The sequence below is a fragment of the Rhipicephalus microplus genome, chromosome 1, assembly GCF_043290135.1.
Source record: "Rhipicephalus microplus isolate Deutch F79 chromosome 1, USDA_Rmic, whole genome shotgun sequence".
NCBI classification, from domain to species: Eukaryota; Metazoa; Arthropoda; class Arachnida; order Ixodida; family Ixodidae; genus Rhipicephalus; species Rhipicephalus microplus.
In genome coordinates this window covers 149,192,242-149,211,903 of record NC_134700.1, presented here as the reverse complement: position 1 = coordinate 149,211,903, position 19,662 = coordinate 149,192,242, and the positions used below count along the sequence as shown (strand labels likewise).

Genomic DNA, 19,662 nt, shown 5'->3' with positions numbered 1-19,662 from the left:
GTTAACCAGATATTGCCATCTGGTAGCAAACCAGATGCCAATATCTGGTCAACCTCCCGGCCTTTCCTCTCTCTCTCTCTCTCTCTCGGTCTCTCTCTCTCTCTCCAAGAAATGTAACGAGATGAATAGCGCATGTTTGCGTGTGTGTGTGTGTGTGTGCTTATGTTTGGTTGGAGGGGGGGAGCAGTGCTACACACCTGATCATATTCCTTCACCATCCGATTTAATTTCACGAGAAAATTTCCTGCTATAGCTCAGCGGCTAAACTCGTATTTGCGATGTTCACGGTAATATTTAAGAAAGTCTTGGAACAAGAAATAGTGCGATTTTATATAATTAGTCGCCTGTACAGTTAAATTACTCGTTTAAGTAATCTTTGCCACGTGAAGTTAACGAGCTCCCGGGTGCGACTGTGTTCTTTGTTACATTTTTTGTATTGTGCAAAAATAGTCTACATTACTCCTACACCAAATTATAGCTGGATATCGCTGTGGCGCGTTTGGACTCATTCCTATGTGTCTCCGGTGCATGAGTCATAGCACATGGCGAGCATCGACAAATTATAATGTAGAAAATTCCTAAGTCATCCACAAAGAAGCTGTTTGCACCTGACTAACTTCTTCACACCCATATACTAATAAATACAGATACTAATATAAAAACGCGCATTGTCTACGAACCAACCACAGGACGAAAAGCAGTTCCCAGAAAAATATTTCGCGCCTTTTTTCTGTAACAAATATGGCAGGGCTGTGCAGAAAAAAAAACTCAAACGAAAAAAGACAAGCACGCAGGAGGGGCGAAGTATAGACAAATATGCACAACTGGGCCACCTGGGTATTTTATTTTCTTCACGTTTTTTTATGCATCTATTATATATGCAACAGCGTACAAAACTGGGTGGGTTTTGGTTGAACTTCAAGGTTTAAAATGCCGCGCAAACAGTCGACACACGAGAGAGAGGACAGAGGATTACAGCCGTATACGGCTGTAATCCTCTGTTGTAACGCAACAGAGCATTACAACGTAAATGCTGTAACGCAACGCGCCTTTCTAGTATACTAGAAAGGCGCGTTGCTTTACGCTCGCACGCCGTTTCAGCTGGGCCGTCACAGGACAAGCGTTGATCTAGCCGCCATCGTGTCTAATAAAAAGAAGAGAACAAGGAAAAAATAGAAGAATATACAGAAAAACAAAAGAAGATAATAAATAATACTATAAGTGTGCAAGAATGCACCGGCTAACCCAAACAAAAGCAATCCTGTAACACGCAGTTTTTAGTTGTGTGTTTGCGTGTGTTTTTCTTTCGCTCGAGCGTTCCTCAAATGACAATCGGTTCGCGTTCTCGAGCCATGGCCGCAGTCGGCGGCATTGCCTGTTCTTGCGCAACAGCTCGTCACGGAAATGTGAAACTTGGTTTGTATTCAGACCCATCACACGGTATCTTGAGACGCAAAGATTCGACGCAAACTTCGTTCCACCAGGTTAAGTTTGGTCGGTCTTGACTAAACGCTTTGCTCTCAAACTCCCCATGCATAAAGATAACGGACCGTCTCGGGGTATGGCAACCACTGTTGAAAACGACAGCATAACTTGCCCACCACAAATTGCTTTGTGCTGCAAGGTGTTTCAGCTGGTGCCACAAATTTCTGCATGCAGCGACAGGCATTTCGTTGTGCTACACAGGTATTCTCTGTCGTGACGGTACAAGTGAATTTTCTCGTCTGTGTGTGACAAAAGAGAGCTGAATTACGACAAACTTTCGTGCTACCACAGTGTGTTCTTGAGGCATCTAACTGGCACAGCATAAACTTCAATGAGGTACCCCTACAAACTGAATGTAGCCCTACATAAACCCGTCAAATCAACTGGGAATCGCAAGAAACAACGAGATAACAGCAGCATATTCTAAAATATGACGACATCACTAATTTGTGCCACCGTTTTTTTTTATTTGTCTACTGAGACGTATTTTTTTAGCATGGAGGAGCTATTTTCAATACGCACTCTGGTGTCACTTATTATTATTCTTGTACAGCAAGGAAGCAACGACCAAGGTCTCAATCCACTTTACTTCGGTCACGCCTAACTGACGCAAACAATCCGCGACTAGAAAGCAGCACAACACTTCCGTAAGACCGGAGATAGTTACTCGTCGCAGATAACAACAGACGAAGAAGTAAATGGACACACTTTGCCTTAAGTGCATCCGATTCCTCTTTCAATCGGGCTTTCAACTTAACGGGGCTGCTTTTCAAAACAACGCTGCCTAGCATTGTTCCTACCGCCCGAACAAGATCAAACGGCGTGGTTATATAGGCTAGCACGCGAGCCGCGGAGCGCAGTCGCGGCGATTGTTATAGTTAGCCGCCCAAAGACGTTTGCGACGAGTGCGGTTACGCAATCGCTGACAGATATTGAAGGCCACGCCAAGTCGATCAGTGCCAACGGGCTTGAATGAAAAGGATTACCAAGGCATCTCCGCACTAGACATACCAAACAGCAAGGAATTGTGGAGCCGGGCGGCCTCCTTTGTTTCGTCCTGTTTCCCAGTTTTGCTTCTTTTCTTTTTCTTGTATTAGTGTGCTTCCAATTTTTTCTCTTTCCTTCCTTCTTTCTTTCTTTCTATTTCTATTCCTCGCCTACTTCGTCTTCTTTTCTATTTTGATGTTTGGTTTTACTAGCGTCATGTCGAGTGACGACGGCACATAACAGCATACAACAGCTCGGGCGCCTACAGTGACCTGCACTTGATGTCACCATCAAGGCGCTTGAAAAAAATGGCGAGGAAAGCTTCTTCGTGCTAGAACGCGTCCAGCATGCTACAGATGGTCATTCCATACCTGGTTCTACCATCGTTGTGCCAAGCTACATGAGACGACGACAACCTATGACATACCGTGCACCTAACCAGTTCAGCACCTAAAAGAAAATAGAGAAACGAAGCTAGTGCACTGCTCAAGTCGCTAAACAGAGATGAATGCTGTAAACATTCTCCTTCAAAATCTACAACCCGTTTTCATTTTTAAAAAATCCGCTTACACTGGAAGATTTTGTGAGAAAAAAATTTGAGTCAGCCCTATTTCTGCACATATTATCATTGGCGAAGCTGGCTGGCCAATGAGAAAAAGCACTTGCATATTGAAACCTTTGCGAATTGAGCCGCTGGTGTGAAAATCGCATTATAATTTAATCCGCATCTGTGTTTCGAATTTTCATACCACAGACGTTCCCTCAGTATGCAAGATCACCAATTACCTGACAAACGCGTGGAGCCAGCTGCCACCTCAGAACCGTATTATGTATAAATGGTACGATGGGACATTTTAAAAAGTGACAATGCACAACACAGGAACAAGTACAAAAAGAAAAAAAAAGGTTGCTTACATAGAATATCAACTTTCAGTCGCTTTGGGCTATGTACGCGCCACACCAAATTCTTAAGACGTAGAGTACTCCCGAAATCCCCCGAAAGTTTAAATCCCATCAGCGTGGCATGGGCACTGACTGAAAAAAAAAAGGGCTCATCCCATTACAGCATTAAGCTGGTGAATCCCAGTGCCACCGCTTCCCGTACATAGTCAGCGATCTCGCCTAACTCAGACATGAAATGCTCTGCCTTCCTTTTGAAGAGTAAGTATTTCTTCGTATAGCACTGGGTACCCAGCCAGGGATTGTAAGCAGATGGCGGAAAGTTTAACCTGTCTTGTAAACGCAAAGCGTACGCACTCCTGTGACTCGTGTACAAAAACAAAAATAAGTCCAACTAGCCCAATCTGCAGTCGAAAAGACGTTATTTGTGCTATTTCCTCTTTTTTTTTCAACAATAAAACAACAATTTCAGTATTTCACCCACTAACAGCTAAGGCGCAAGTATATGCGTGGATTGCACGAGACGTCCCAGTGTCTTTCGTAAACGAACAAAGTGAAAAAAGAATGTGATGCTGCAGACCATACAAAGGAGAAAGGCTTGGGTAGAGAAATCGTGCAGAGAATATACACATTACGGAAACGCCGAGCCATTTCGATCCATTACAGGTCGAAGCATACACCCGCCATCTGCGGCTCTGCCGTTGAAATGTGCGCTTCGTATAGAACCCGGTTGCGTTTTTCTCTTTCCACCCGATTTCTGGCGTCCACGTCGCGTTCCGGACGGTATACGGACGAACGGTGCGTTTCCCTCGTCGCTCGATCATCCGAACGGGTGTTCGAAGATCGATTTATTGATCAGCTAGCCGCCCACCGTTTGTCTCAGGTCGAAAGCTACGTCCTACACACGTGGCAGTCCATTGTTGCCTAACGGTTATTTCCAGTTGCTCTCACTCATCCTGGGAAAAAAAAACAACAAAGGCAACAATAAAGAAAAACACAGACGGTCAGTACCTTTACGCTGAGCTGTGAGGAGTGCTGGAACTAAGATAGAAAGTCACAGATCATACTCGAAGCAGTTCTAGGTTGGTGCAGACGTTGAGCTGTGAACAAGCTTGTTGAAACTGTCTACAAAATTCACGCGATTTTTTTTTTCTTTTCTTTTTCAACTTTGCCTCACTATTCCTTTTTGTCCTTGCACTGACACCGACTTCGCTTTACTTAGTTCTGCACCCAGTCGTCACTGGTTCACGACTCATCGATTTTAAGTTTCTGAAGTGGCTCTGGACGCTCTTAAACGAGAAGAAGTTGGATTGTGAAGTTATAGTATTCTTTTCGCAACGATGCTTTACAGTGTCAGATATTCTTCTTCTGAGAACAAAGTTGCCCACATTAAGCTTCCTGCGATGGTGAGCACTCAAAGTAAGGATGCGTTTTCGTGTTCATAGACCCTGCGCAAAATCTTAATAGATGCAGGCTTATATGCGTACAGCCTGACGAATAATAAAACTAACCCGTACATTACGAGCTGTTTCAAAACTTCGGAACCGATGCTATAGCGAAAATCGGCACATATGTGTGCGTATTTTCGCACACTAAATTTCTGACTTTGGAGAGAAGGGGGAGGGGAGTGCGCAGAGTCTACCGACCCTATTGACTCAATGTATGGGGCAGACTTCACCCCGGCTTCTCTTAGGTGACAAGGGGGACTGCAGCCCCCCCCCCCTTCTACACCTCTCGTGTGAATTCCTATCCTTCCAACGACTCATCGTGTTTCCAAAGCAAGTGCACGTATTCTTGCACATAATGCGTCCAATAACTCATATACTTGAACATAAGTTGTTAATATGCACATTCTCGATAGCCTGTAAGTATAAATTAGTAATTGTGGCTGTAGTCAGTAGCGCCATGGTTTACCAAACGCTCTGTGATGTTGAATTTTAAATATATACTGAACGTCATGCGTATATTGGCAGCGTGGCCGACGTAAACAGACTCATAATCAACGGGGAAACATCCTTCTGCCGTTGTCAGTACAAAGTATAAGCAGAAGCCAGTTGAACTTCGCAGAGTGTGCCACGCCACAGCGGTGAAGAAAACGAAGACGGAAAGCGAAGGTGAGAGAAACCGCGTGAAGCGAACGGCAGATAGGGAGACTTTTCCTGTCTTCTCCAATTGGCCTTCGCCTTGAATTCGCGCTGAACTTCTGGCCAGGAGCTAGACGCTATTATTATGCCGAGCACGTGGGATACACTAATACGCATGGATGCCTTTCGCACTAACGGTATGTTCACGTAGGTCCTCGAGCGAGAAAGCGTTCGAGGTTGCAACAGCCGAATACTTGAGGCGAGAAGGCACGCGTCCTTTTTGCACGTGTGTGCGCTTTCCTGTTTTCTTTCTTGTCACCCGCAGCTTGACTCTTAGTCCTTTTCATAACCTTTGGCCCCTGCAGTTTCTTTTGCTTTCCATTGCTTAGGTATATTTCACTGAGGCGAAAAATACATTTCGTGAAAAAAAAAGGGGGGGGGAGAAGAAAGTGAAGCACCTGACAACGAACCGCTTAATGACAGTCTTCTAGAAACGTGCAGGGAAAAAAAAAAAGAAGACATTCCGGTGCATGCGTGAACAGCAGCCGACACACGACGTGCTGCGACATGTTAGAGACTGCGTAGTGTTGAGACAGCGCATTTCGGTCGAATACAAAGTTATGCATGTGTCACTGACACAATTTCCGAAATAAGAGGGGGGAGAGGGATATGTGAGCCTGCTTTAAGTGGACGCTTGGATAAAGCAAGAAAGCAGGAATACAGGAAAGGTAGAGGGGTTAACTTGACCAAGTCTGGTTTGCTGCCCTACACATGGATAGGGGGAATTAGGGAGTAAGGGAGATTAGGTAAGAGAGGCACATTCGTCAGCATACACACAGAACAGCGTAGCGCGGGCGCTTGCTTAGTCCTGTTGTCTCTAAGTACACCAGGAGGGCTCGTGTGCGTTTCATGGATAATGTGCTGTGAGACCAGGCTACCAGGGACGTTCAGTAAAGGGCCGATCATCGAGTCTCTTCAAGGCTTACTGGGGAGCCTTGACTTAAATAAGAAAGAGAGAAACGAGAAAAAAGGAAGGCAGGGAGGTCAACCAGATGCTAGTATCTGGTATGCTACTCTACACTAGGGTTGGTAAAGGGCGGGTTGGAAGAGAGAGAGAGTTAAAAATTAAAGGAGAGCAAAACACAGACACACACGCACACACAACATCAGTAAACTCAGAGGCGTTCTGACAGGCCAGTAGTTCGCAAGAAGCCCAGTAGCGCTTGCACGATCTTCTTCTGTGATGATGAGTCATGACATTGGCGCAATATATTTTTTTTCTGACATCGGCTGGTTATCTAACTTGTTTAGTGTAATAGAAAAGTATTGTCTTTCTAGGTTATATTCCAGGCAGTCACGCAGGACGTGTCGAATTGTCTCTTCATCTCCGCAGTGTGGACAGCCGGTGGTGTCGGTCATCCCTATGCGGAACGCGTACGCACGGGTAAACGCGACTCCTAACCATAGCCTGCACAGAGCAGTAGCGTCGCCTCGTCGAAGTCTTGTTGGAAGCCGTAAGCTTAACGTAGGATCAAGGGATCGTATTTATTGCATGCGTAAAGAGAGGCTCATCCCAAAGTGACATGGAGCATTGGCGAGCAAGCATGTGGAGCCTCCTAGCAGCGTCCGTCCTAGAGAGATGTATTGACTGGTCGCTGTCTTATGTAAGGGCTGAACGGGCTGCTAGATCAGCCCGTTCATTACCGATAACTCCACAGTGGCTTGGCAACCACTGAAATATAACGTGTTGAGGTAAAGTGCTGAATTTCCCTCCTTCAATTTCAGAACAGCAGGTCTTATCAGTATAGATGTTCAATTAGCCTTAGAACGTGCACAAACCTCTGAATACGTGTAAAAAGCGTTGCCATTATAGCATTGGACAGCCAGCGTTACCCGACATTGCCAAAAAAGCAGCGAAAGTTAACCAACGTCTAGTTAACGTAATCAGTCAACAAGTCCATATCCGCCACTAAGTCGACACTATATCCTACAACAGGCTGCATAAGCAGTGCTGTTAGTACGCGAGTAAATATATTATGTAAATTCGGCCAGAAGTTACATCGTCAACATCGTGAGCAACAGCCTACACCATTACGAGTATTGGTTATAAAGGTCTATTGGGCACCAGTAACGTCTTCATGATGAAAGTAAGGTAGCCTGTCCTAAAGCTCTCGCGCCAGCCCACAACGATGTCATTGATATTTATGGGGTCTGCTTGGCGGCGTTTATCTTCTATATTATAACTTCGCCCCCCGCCCCTTAAAACTGGCGTTTTATTGCCGCGTGAATTCTTGCAGGTTCATCATTTAACCATATGGTGTAGTAGCGCAAATTCGACGGCGACGAAGAGGACAAGAAAACACGACACTCGCTACTTCTTGTCCTCTTCGTCCCCGTCTAATTTGCGCTACTACACCATATGGTTAAATGATGTCTCACCAACTAGCCCAGCTCTCAACCCTACTGATCTTGCAGGTTCGGTGTTTGCTTTATCCACTAGCTTTAACACCCGTCACTCATAATCAATAAACGTATACACTCAAAATAAAACTTTAAAGGTGAACAAATTTGTCCCAGACTTATTTTGTACAAATACTAAGAAAAAAGCAGTGCAGAAAGCGGATCTTTGGAAAAGAAGACGATTTCATGACGCGTTTCGAGAATACATTTCTATTAACTGGTTCTGAAGTTCCGTACACAAAGAGTTCCTTCGAGCACGGGGTGACTTCGAATTTGCAAGAAAAACAAAACTCATTCTTAGCTTAATAATATCCAAGCGAGCTGAGCAACGGCGAAGAGTCGTTAGAAGTTGAAAACTCTGCGAATAAAACTCCAGGCATTTGAACTATTCCCCTTATACTTTACTTTAATCACTTTTCCTGAATCCGTGCACATTTACTGTACACTGCAAATACGTCACGCCGTGGCAGTCTGCAAGGAGGTTAAAAACGAAGACTTCGCGCACCCCCGTCCACCCCTTCACCTCAAGGCACACCAGCGATACCCTTTCATAATCTCGCCGAGATGCAACAAAGGTTTTCCTTCGCCAAGACAAAGCCCTGACGAAGCCCATGTATCAGAGAGCCACAGAAGCTTTCGCTACGTGAACGTTTTCTAAATTATTCGTCGGACATATCAGGATCGCGAAGCTACCACTTTATAACTATTTCCTTTTCCACGTTAAGCGAATGTCTCGCACTCAGGGATGGCGTTCGAGTTGCACGTCTACGAGCCATAAAAAAGCGTTTGCCGTATGCAGACTGCTTTTTTTTTTTCTTACGACTCGAAGGCCACGAGGTTTTACAAGTTGACGCCTTTCCAACGCACACCTGGCTGCATGCCGCCACAACCGTGACATAAGTATCGCTTGTGTTCGGCGTATACCGGAAAGAGGACAAAGAAAAAAAAGGTAGATATCAATATACTCGTTCTTCAGTCGCCTAAGGGCAAGGAAAACGTGCTCGCACAAAGTTCATACTCGAGGAAAAGGAAAGGCCCACGCCTTCAATTTCAACGACCAGCGCCTATTGCTCGTGCTGAGGACGACGATTCCCTTCGCGCTGTGTGCTCCATTTCGGCAAAACCTAGTTCGGTATTCTGGGGAATAAATTGCGCCGAAACCTATTTCGAGCCATAATTTTTTGCTAAAACAGCTCGTTATTGGAAAATGAAGAGGCATAAAGAGAGTAAACTTTTTGTGAAAGGCAGAGAATCAATCTGGCGTATGGGCATTTTAACGGGATAGTGAAAGATACCGTCACGTTGGGCTGTCGCACGGGTGTACAAAGGGTGACGTCACAGCTTTAGCAGTGCTTTTTTTTAAGGGGGGAGGGGGGTCCCACATATTTAGCACAGCCTGAGATGATTATGAGGGGGCTGCAGGCATCCGTCTGAGTAAAGTTCTCAGGCGGTTCTCTGGGCACCACAATAATCTTCTCTGGCTTGCAAATGCACTGCCAAGGCTATGACGCCAGGCATTGCACTCCCGCGACACAGCCACGCATGTCATAGTTTCATTTCTAGTCTCGAAAATTTATATCGAAATTGCTCACATGCTACTCAGCGTATACGAAGAGAAGTGGGTAGAGAAAGACTGGAGCATACAGGCAAACTTTGCGGCAGCAGCGGGTCGAAGAATATGCAAGCCACATTGCTCATGAACCAACCAGCCCATGGCACCTAAGAAACCTTGTGCAAACAGTTGATATTTGGGGACGAAATATACTACTTAATGCGCTCCGTGGTTACACCAAATGATTTCTGCCGAAAATGTTTCTCAACCGACTGGACTTGACAGCATTTTCAGTAGACAAGATTCCTGGACGACATACACGTGCGTCGATGGCGTGGAAGGCAGGGAAGGCGTTGAACAGATTACAGGTCTCTGCCGCCACATGAATTCGCTCCACTGTTCATGTGCTTCTCAGCGCGTGTTTCTCTATCTCTGTTTTGCCTTCTATTCCTCTTTTCTCCCCTTCATCTCTTCCCCCGTGCAGGGTAGCCAACTATGCGTGCGGCTGGCTAACCTCCTTGCCTTTCCTCGCTTAGCTAGCTCTCTCTCTCTCTCTTTGTTTGTTTATGAACGAGAAACGGAATTCACAATACACCCAATAGTGATCACTGGTGATATGCTCACCGCCGAGATTATCTGAAACTTTCTCGTACTAACAAACCTATGGCATTTTCATGAGTCATCTTCCCATCGCGTTACCATAGCAGTAGTATCAGCGATAACTATAGTGGAAAAAGTTCTCCCAAAATTTAATACACGACGCACAGAACATACTCGTTCTTCGGGTGGGGTAGAGGCTAAATTCATAAATTGTTCGTGAAACTAGAACCTTAGTTTCTAAAAAAATATGTATGAACTTCTTTGGGGGTTTGCACTCTCCAAGCTGGTGAATAGCAGTGTTATTGTTTCGTAACCCTCAGTGCACCACCACAGACTTGACTTGATACTGTGTCTGTTTTCCATAATCTCTGTAAATGTAATACTATTAATAATAATATTATTATCATTATTATTATTATTATTATTATTAGTAGTAGTAGTAGTAGTAGTAGTAGTAGTAGTAGTAGTAGTAGTAGTAGTAGTAGTAGTAGTACTGATACTACTGCTGTTATCATTGCCCCAGCAGCTTTTGCAAGCAAATAAGCTGAACTAATACCAGTCAAAAGAAAAACTAAAGCCGAATGGGAGGAGGCCATAAGAAGCACGGTATCCTGAAAGCAAGCCCAGGCTAACCAGAGGGCAGAGGAAAGGGTGGAGTGTCATGGCGTACTGACCTCTACATGGGTGCTGCAAGCGGTTACAATGGCCTCACATTAGGTGGTCCTGTCTGTATATAACACACCAGGATCCATTGAAGCTCGTTGTCTGTCTGCCAGCAGGTAACGCTTACCGCGTTGTTAAATTATTTCGGAATCGTATGTCTATGTATCCAAGAGGACAGTTTATGGAGGACGAGGAGGCGGCGGCAGTGGAGGAAGGAAGGAAGTTCACGTATTTTTTTTATTTCTAAAGTCTTCCCTAGACGCCATACATGAAGAAAACTTGTATGTGTATTTTTGAAGTTCACGTATTTCTAGAGCGTCAATGCGGCCAGACATACTGAAACTCCGGGAGCCAGTCACTTAATTTTCTGGTGGCAATAAAAGAGTATGTCTATCGAGTGCGCATTAGCGCCTGACGTAAAAAACGCCAGGCCTGCGCGGTAGGCGCAGCACAGTCACAGCGAAAGGTGGAAGAGTGGCCTTTCAGAGCCTTTTCTAAACACTCATTGGGTAACTACTGCAAGTACACTTGCTTGGTACCCACAAGGGCATTAATAATGAACTTTTGGGTAGTAGGCCGGAATTCGCTATGCTATTTCTCGTCGTCCTTCTGAAAAGCGTGGTATTCGCTTAACACTTGCTAGGAATTTTGTGCCAATCGTCCATGCAGTGGCTGACGACGATTAGAAATTATGCCTGAAGTGGGTACCCGCGAAAGTAAATAGGTGATCGAAAACGTGCTTTTGCAATGGGTTGTAGCATCGGACGGCCCACTCGTTACGCTAATCGCATTGTGCGACGACTGGTTGTTCTTTCGCTGTTTTAAAACGCTTCGTAAGTCGTATTGACACGATTGCTTTCCCGGCTACAAGTCTGCCTAAGGCAAGTTTGCCAACAAGTCACGAGCACCAGCGTACCTCAGTGGTAGATTACTGAGCTGACATCCAGTGGACCTGGGTTCAAGCCCCCTGTGTGTTTGGTGCTAGGTTGGCGAACAAGTCACAAGCACCGGTGTAGCTCAGTGGTAGAATGCTGGGCTGGCAACGAGTAGACCCGGGTTTCGAGCCCAACAGTGTCGTTGGTGCCAGGTTTTTCTTTTTTTTTAATTTCACGCTATGTATTTACGGACATCTGCGGACGACTGCTCGTGACCCGAGTTGTGAACTCATAACAGCTTTCACCGTAAAAGAAAAAAAACTAAAAAACAATAAGTGTACCGCCAGTCACCTTGCGAGTATTTAAAACTGCAAAGAAAAAGTAATAAATACTGTGCTAAAACGAGAAGAAGCAGCAATGTTTATATTATTTCTACTGGATATACATAAACAAGCAACAAAAAAAAAACAATGGAAACAACAGCGTGGTCCAATTATACGACTCCCGCGCTTTTCTCGACAGCGCAGGTGACTCGCCGAGGGCAGGTCGCAGCTGCATTTATGAACCTCGTGACGCGACAATGCCGCTTGGATGCCCGATGACAGGCTGCGTAGGATTTAAAACACGTTTCCTGCGTGAGTTGTTTCGCCGCGAATAAACTGTGCCGGGAAGAGCGAGCAATCCAGCTAATGTACACGGCAAACAGAAAGCAGTGTTGTCCAGCGCACAGACGACACCTTAACTCGACTGCGCCTGTCTCACTATTTTGTCGTCGCAAGAGGACTCTCTCGCTCTCTCTAAATCTGTATCTCCATACATGCTCCTCCAGTTGACAGAAGTACACAAATTGAACGCCATTTGCTGCCCGAAACGTTTTTGTGGTTCGCAGATATGGTGTATTCAAGCGTGCGAATGAATCCGCGCGTCTCACTTCTCCGGGTCTCTAAGCGAGTGCACCATAACGACTACGATAACACAAAGACTAATCTAATTCTTTTATTCGGTATGCAAGGTGAGTGAGAGTGCTCTAAGAAAATTGTGAAACACTTGCGATCTAACAGAGGAAAAAAATTAATTTTCATTCAAGCCGCAGCGGAATTTCAAAGAATTAAGAAAATAATTTGGATTGTTTTGCGGGGCAAGCTATAGAATTTTCTCACGTTTTACGGCATGTCATTTCAAAAACAGTTCGAAGCCATGGGAATGGCAAGCGTGTATTTGAGAATTCGCAGTCGAATGTGTAGGTGTCATCACGTGGATCATGCAGTTGTGAGTCAGAGAGAATCAGCGAGAATTGTGCGTTCATTTGACGGAGCAAGTTATTCGTGAGTGTTTTAATCAGTGCAGTAGCCATATTATGGCATGGGGCGTTTCCAGGCCCTCCTCTCCAAATTTTTGTCTTTTCTATGCACGCTCATACAAAGACACACACGTCCATAAAGGCAGGGTCGGACCCTTGGTCCCGCTGCGAAAAAATTCTGGATGCGCCTCCTGGTGTGTTTAGTAGACAATTACTGTATCGGCTCTCTTCTGAGTGGATCGTAATACGGAAGCCGTACAGCGTTGGTCATTTGGATATGGGAGATGAAACTTACGCGCAAAATGCGATGTGGAGCGAGTAAACTACGATCAAACGTCTTACACTTAACAAGTGGCATTACACGTTCTACATGCTTTCACAGTTACGCTTACCCCACTACTCGCAGCATCATTTCGCAGAAGTGAAAAGTAGCGTTCGTCAGGAAGGAATGCATGAACGCAAGGAAGTGGCGGTAAAGCCAGGAGTTTGGGTCACTTACTTGAATACAAGCGCTATTACAAGTTGTTGAACTTACCTATATACACTGCATAACTGAAAATGATGACTTGAGATAACTGTGAGTTACGTCCGTTCACACTCGCGTGCTCGATTGCCAGTGAGCTCGCTTGCTGCCAGTAAGCGTAAGCAGTTCAACCGCTAGCTGAACGCGAGCGATATTGTAAAGTACGAGTGCGTACAGGCTGTAATTTGTTGGAGTGAGCATGAGTATAGATGAGTATCCGTGTGACAATAATAGCGTGTTATATTCGCCTATTACCCGCACGTTATGCTGACTTGCTACTTCTTCTTCTTGGCCCTTTGTCTTCCTTCGGATTTCACGCTCTGACAATCGTTACTATGGTAGCCTTGCATTGCTCGAGTAATAAATGTGGCGAATGCATCAAGAGAAGCCTTCGTGTGAGTTGGGTATATTTTTTCAAAGGAAGTTTCACCGACAAAATAAATAGTAATAAATTTAAGCTGTTAATTTTTTGTCGCGCTTGCACACAGTTCTTAAATTTTGCGCTCCAGATTTTCCGCAATGTTCAACTTGTTCAACGAAATTGTGTAAGGTCAAGATACCCTAGCAACTATACCGCCAAGTATTCCGCGAGACACAATTCGCCGCTGACTGTCAAAATAAGAGCCACTTTCCTCCAATAAAGATATCTTCCTGTACTCCTTGGCAGCGAAGACGAACCGCACCAAAGGGATTATCCGTTGGTATAGGAGGAAGCAATGGTTTCCCGTGTGTAGATTTCGCGCATGCCTCTTTTTCACAACAGCTCACAAGATATGTGCATGACAGACAAACGCGCCAGAGAAAAAGGGTGCGTTCCTCGAAGTCCGGTGAACTCCGCTCACCTGGTAAAGGTCTGGGTGCGAGCTCTCCAACTCGGAGCACACGAGCCGCAGCCTCTGGGCCACGTCCGACGTCGGGTAACCGACGCTAATGTTGCTCACGCTGCGCAGCCGCTGAAGACCCAACTTCTTGTGCACGGCACCGCACTGCTTGAGCTTGGCGCGTAGGTAGCGGCCGCACAGGCTCTTGGCCTGGTCGGCCACCTCCTGGGTGGTCACCGTGTACACCTTCCAGCCGATGGTGGTGGACAACCGGTGAGAAACCACCTGGCCGACCTGGCTGAACTTGCGACGGCGGGCATCCTCGCGAGCCGACTCGACCGCAGCCGCGTAGCCGGACAGCGACGGTCGCCGCTGAAGTTGAAGGGGCAGGCTGTACTTGCGGTCGCGCGGTCCCTGGGACCCTGGCACGGTGAGTCGGTTTCCCAGGGACGGGCTGCTGGGAGCGGATAGGCCACCGGCTCCGCCGGCGTTGCCGTTGGAGGCAGTAGGAGGCTGCAACAAGCCAGCCATGCGTGTTTTGCCACACAGCTGCAATACACTGGATTCACTCTAGAAACGCACGCACACCCTTCCTTTCGTAGACACACCTCACCGCACACACAAACACGCACGCCGCCGCTCCGGCGCGAGGCTCTGAGCGCGACCGCACTTGTCGATTGCCGCGCGCCGACTGATCGTGCCGCTTCGCTCGCTACTGTCGGTGGCCGCGGGGAGCTCGGTCGTCGGCGTTTCGCGCACTCGCCGCCGTCGTCGTCGTGATGCGCCTGGCAGCCGACGGCGCTGCTGTTGGCGAACGACCGCTCCTGGGATCCGGTATCGGACGGGAGGCCGCCGACGCCCGTTGCTGCTGTTGTTGCGGCCGCGCTTGTTTTCATCTCTTTCTCTTCGCAACAGCAGCGGCTTTCCCTGAAGCTTGCCGTGAGAGCGACGGAGCAGGGAAACCGATGAAAGTGCTTTGTCTGGGAACGTAGGTGCTCGCCCGGGCTCTTGATTTGAAAACTGTGTGTTCTCGGTACAGTGGGGTACGCTTGTGCGGTGCTTTGAAGCGTAAGCCATCGTCACTGGACGCTTCTCGCGCAAAGTCCAGACAAGTCGTGCAGTTAATGTTTCTTGATTGAATTGAATAGAACTTCATTTGTCCCGAATTCTTGCAGGATCGGTAGACGAGGATATAGGCTATAATGCCCGGAATGGGGCATCCACTTCTAGTCAAAATTTGCCACGCACACCGCCTGGCGCCTCAATTTTTTGCAAATGTTTTCAGAAATGAAACAATAACAGAACAAAACTTGGCATGGTCTTGTTACACAATCTCGGAGAACACATAACAGAGCCTGATCATAAAAACTTCATTCGGAAAGAACGGCGTATTTCTTTTATTTCATTTATTTTTACATGCTGCAGCCTCAATGAGGTTATTCCAGGAGTGAGAAAAAAACAAAAAACAAGAAAAAATCAACACCCATGAACAGACAGACTCTCCGAAGTTCTCGAAGTGGTAGATAATGAACACTTCCGGGCAGCCTATTCAAGGCTTCCATAGTTGAGGGGAAAAGGCTGTATTTGAGCATGTCAGTGCAGGTGAACAAAGTTTAATGTTAAAGGCACGGTCACTCGTCGTGGACAAAGATCTGGAAAATTTCAGATATGATTCAAGAGTGCCGAATTGAAAAGAATAGACTAAATTGGATAGAAATTTTAGGCATTCAATGTGATGACGCTTCGCAAGTGTAGTGAGACATAGTTGGTAAAGGAAATTCGTTAGAGAAAAATCCCTGTCGTATCTCTTGCATATAAAGCCCACCACTCTTTTTCAACGGATTCTAGTTTTTTGATGTCACATTTCTTATGGTGGTTACAAACCACACTACCATATTCAGGAGTGGGGCGAACAACAGTTTTGTAGGCAATCGTAGCATACGATGTAAATAACCTAAACTCTCATGGGCTTTGTTGCATATTTGAGGAACAGCTTCCCGTTTTACTGCACCATAGTGATAGTTCCTACTGTGATAGATTCACGCGATTAGCCCAATTTCACGTTATTTATTTGCTCGGCTCTACTTTCAGTAAGTGAAGTTTTTTTTTTTTCCTTTATGAAATCGCATTCTTCAGAAGTCTGCGCGTTCACTTAGATTGCCTGTATGTGCCAATATTACCTGAATTAAAGTCAACGCATATCGGCAGATAAATAAGAATGCTCGCCTTTAACTTTCAGTATTACATTTTTCAGGGCGCATGTCAGAATTCTGACATGAATATCGAACCACACAAAACTATAAATGCCAGCTTTGTATATGAATGAGAGAAGAAACCAAACTGAACGCCGTTCATGGTTTGAACTTCTTATTTTGCAGTGCTCGCCTGCACGCGTATATTGCTACATCTCTTAGGGGCGAAGCTCCTCTTAGTCTAACCTTGTCATGCGTCACGCGTAACCGATAGAAGAAGGGACGAGAAAGAAAAGAAGGCAGTATCTCCCGAACATTAAAATAGACGGCGCTTTCTCATAGAAGTAGCACATACAAACTGCAGTTGAGTGGAGATATTCTAGATGACGCTGTACCGCTATTCTCCGATTGGCTGATGCGCGGGTTCTGTCTGGGTGCGCGAGGAAGGAGTGCCTCCCTCAGTCTCCTGGATAGTTGCCGTACGTGGCGGATCGTTCGTGGGGCATGGACGAAGCAGAGTGGCAGGCGTGTTGAAGACGCTTGCGCTCGGCTTCCATGGCTCGCGTCTCGTCGGTGTTAGCCGCACGCCGTCTGCATTCACGACCGCTATCAGACGCATGCATGGACGGACGGACACGCGGGCAGAAATGGATGGACGCTTCGCCCGACTCATTCACTCTGTGGATATGCTGTGATTTTTTCCTGCTTACACCTGCCCCCCAGTAGAGCTGCACAACTCGAGCTGTAACAAACAATTTCTACCCCGGTCTTCTTAGAAACATTCAATCTTAGCATTTCACTCTGCAAGCTTGGATGATTCCACATAAACCGGGGTCAACGTCTATAATTTGATCTGGGACCCATACACTTTTACGGAGGCTGGACGCTTCGATTGTCACCACATCGTACCCTTGGAAACCGAGGAGACATCATACACATAAATACGACTAATGTGCTATTTTTCATGTATTCCATCAATTTTTTTTTCAATGTACACTGACGTCCAACGTATAAGCAACGCAGGTCTCTTTTAACCGGAATGGTAAGGCAATCTCTAATATGTTGGACGGAAATGTAGGACAACGCACAAGTCAGAATTTTTGCTGAGGCGTCACGTACCTATTTCTCGGTCTTATTAGTGCGATTTCTAGTGTGCGTGATATGGGTAAAAGCCCATATAATGTACGATGCCACTGCACCTTAAAGGATACCAGATGGCCTAAACTTCTGGGGCCCTCCACTACAGCGTCTCTCATAACCATGTCGTGGTTTCGGGATGTTGAATCCTATATATAATCATTATCCTGCCATCTGAAACGTAAGAGAAGGTAGGGCTGTCTCTTCGGGGGAGTACATTCTTGCGCCATATTTTTTTTAAAACTTTGTTTTCTAAAGTAAATCACTTCTTTTTGAGACAGAGTATAGTAATGCCACCAGAAAGGGTCACAATATACCCCAGCAAACAAAAACAAGCCCTCCGATTTCAATTGCTTTCCTTCATACAAAAAGACTGTCTCAGTGGCAGACTTGATGCCTCACTCGCGGTCATGGCTACTAGCGGTGCTGACGAAGACTTCCAAGTTCAAAGGCCCATATATAAAATGGACGGGGCGATGACCACCACTGCAGATCAGTGGTAATCCAACGCGTTATTCGCAAGTCGTTCGTTCGGCCTTTTCCTATGGCGTGTTATCTTTTCGTCCACTAAGGGCTTAAAACGACGATGTATAGTGCAAGAAGTCACTCTGGTTAAAGGTTTAAGGTCCATAAACTCCGCTCGTGACTAGCTTAACTCTAACCTTCCTATACTGTAAATAGTTGTAGAAAGTGCCGGTAAGTCGGTCTATATTTGTTTTCTCGATTTGCTATCATCGTTTCCTCCATCGTAGAGACTCCCCGCTAACAAATGGAGAGCATGTCCAACGTAACTCTGACGTCTCGGCAACCAAAGTCAGCGGGGACGTGTCGATGAACCTCAGATCACAAGACGATGTTTTCACCCCAATTCTATATTCCTCAGTGCTTTCTCGTCACTTGTAGGCATTGATGACGGCTGCGACGACGATGTGGTGGCGAAGACATACTTTGCAATACACGTGCGTGCCGAGCAGACGAAATGTCAAGTGGAAATTGCGTCACCATTTCCTGTGGCCGCGTGATCAAGTGTAGCCGCACCACGGGAAGTGCGAGTTTGGCCGCCTTGGCAGTGCTGAAATCAGAGGGCCTTGCAGCCGTTTTGAACGGGGTTCGATACTGGTCTACTAGTCAATATTGCATATATTAATTCGTCCCTGTGTTGCGTTATCAGTATCGAATCGTTACTAGGGGATCGATAATTACGCGTTGACACTAGAAAACGTGACATGCGCAACGTTGGTGTCACGGGCACAGAACTCCTATTGGAGAACATTGTGCTCTCGCCGGAGAGTCGTAGGACCCATAAGACAGTTAACGTGTTCATATGCAAGGCACACTAGGAGTTTTAAAAGAGTCACGAAGACTCGTTTGAAGATGGTTGGTCAATCGGTAGACCAACCGACCGACCGACCCCCTACACAACACGAACTCACACAGTTGAAAGCGATCGTGAAGTGATATTGGCCTAAACAAGCAGAAGAGGACTTTCGTAGCCTTGCACGAAGACCTTAACCCATGCTCCCAGAATTTTTTTTCTCTTTCAATGGTCTTGAATGTATGTGACTGGGCTGGGCTTCCGTACCACGTCGTTGAGTGGGCTATGGTGGCCAGTGGCATCGAATGTGCTCAAACGTCTCCTCTCAGGCGTAGATCTTACATGTCACACTGCTGGTCATTCCAGTAAAACACGAATACGCATCATGTGGTCTAAAGACTAACTTCAATCACCTGGGATTCCTCGAGGTGCTCCCAAGTTGAACGTGCACGGCCGTTTTAGGGGCGAAGCTTCTTATAGCGGCAGCCGTTCGCCCCTCGTAGCCGTTGTAGTGAGTAACAAGTATAACATTTTGACCTCCAAGATGGTGCGGGTGAGAGATTTCTTCTGTGCGTTGTTGAACAATAAAAGATAGTGCTCAATGTACATGCCAATGGCTGCTAAGGGGGAATGAAAGATAGGAGCATTCGACTTTTAATCAACGAGCACGTTGCAATCCCCATTAGCAGCCATTGGCATGTACATTGAGCACTATCTGACAAGAAAGGGTTGTGACGTTACACTCGCTGGGTGTAACCTTCTTAGTTT

At 46.1% G+C, this 19,662-nt stretch overlaps 1 protein-coding gene across 2 annotated transcripts in view; it reads right to left on the bottom strand.

The window, feature by feature from the left end:
* Nucleotides 1–15,034, bottom strand: part of LOC119178778 (bcl-2-related ovarian killer protein) — a 192,176-nt gene extending 177,142 nt beyond the window's left edge. The window contains exon 1 of one of the 2 annotated variants that reach the window (XM_075887465.1): nucleotides 14,272–15,034. In XM_075887465.1, coding sequence (XP_075743580.1) covers nucleotides 14,272–14,781 — 510 coding nt within the window. In that variant the 5' untranslated portion in view covers nucleotides 14,782–15,034. The remainder of the gene's footprint in view (nucleotides 1–14,271) is intronic. The other variant, XM_037430021.2, reaches the window with a different exon arrangement.
* Between the last annotated feature and the right edge of the window lie 4,628 nt (nucleotides 15,035–19,662).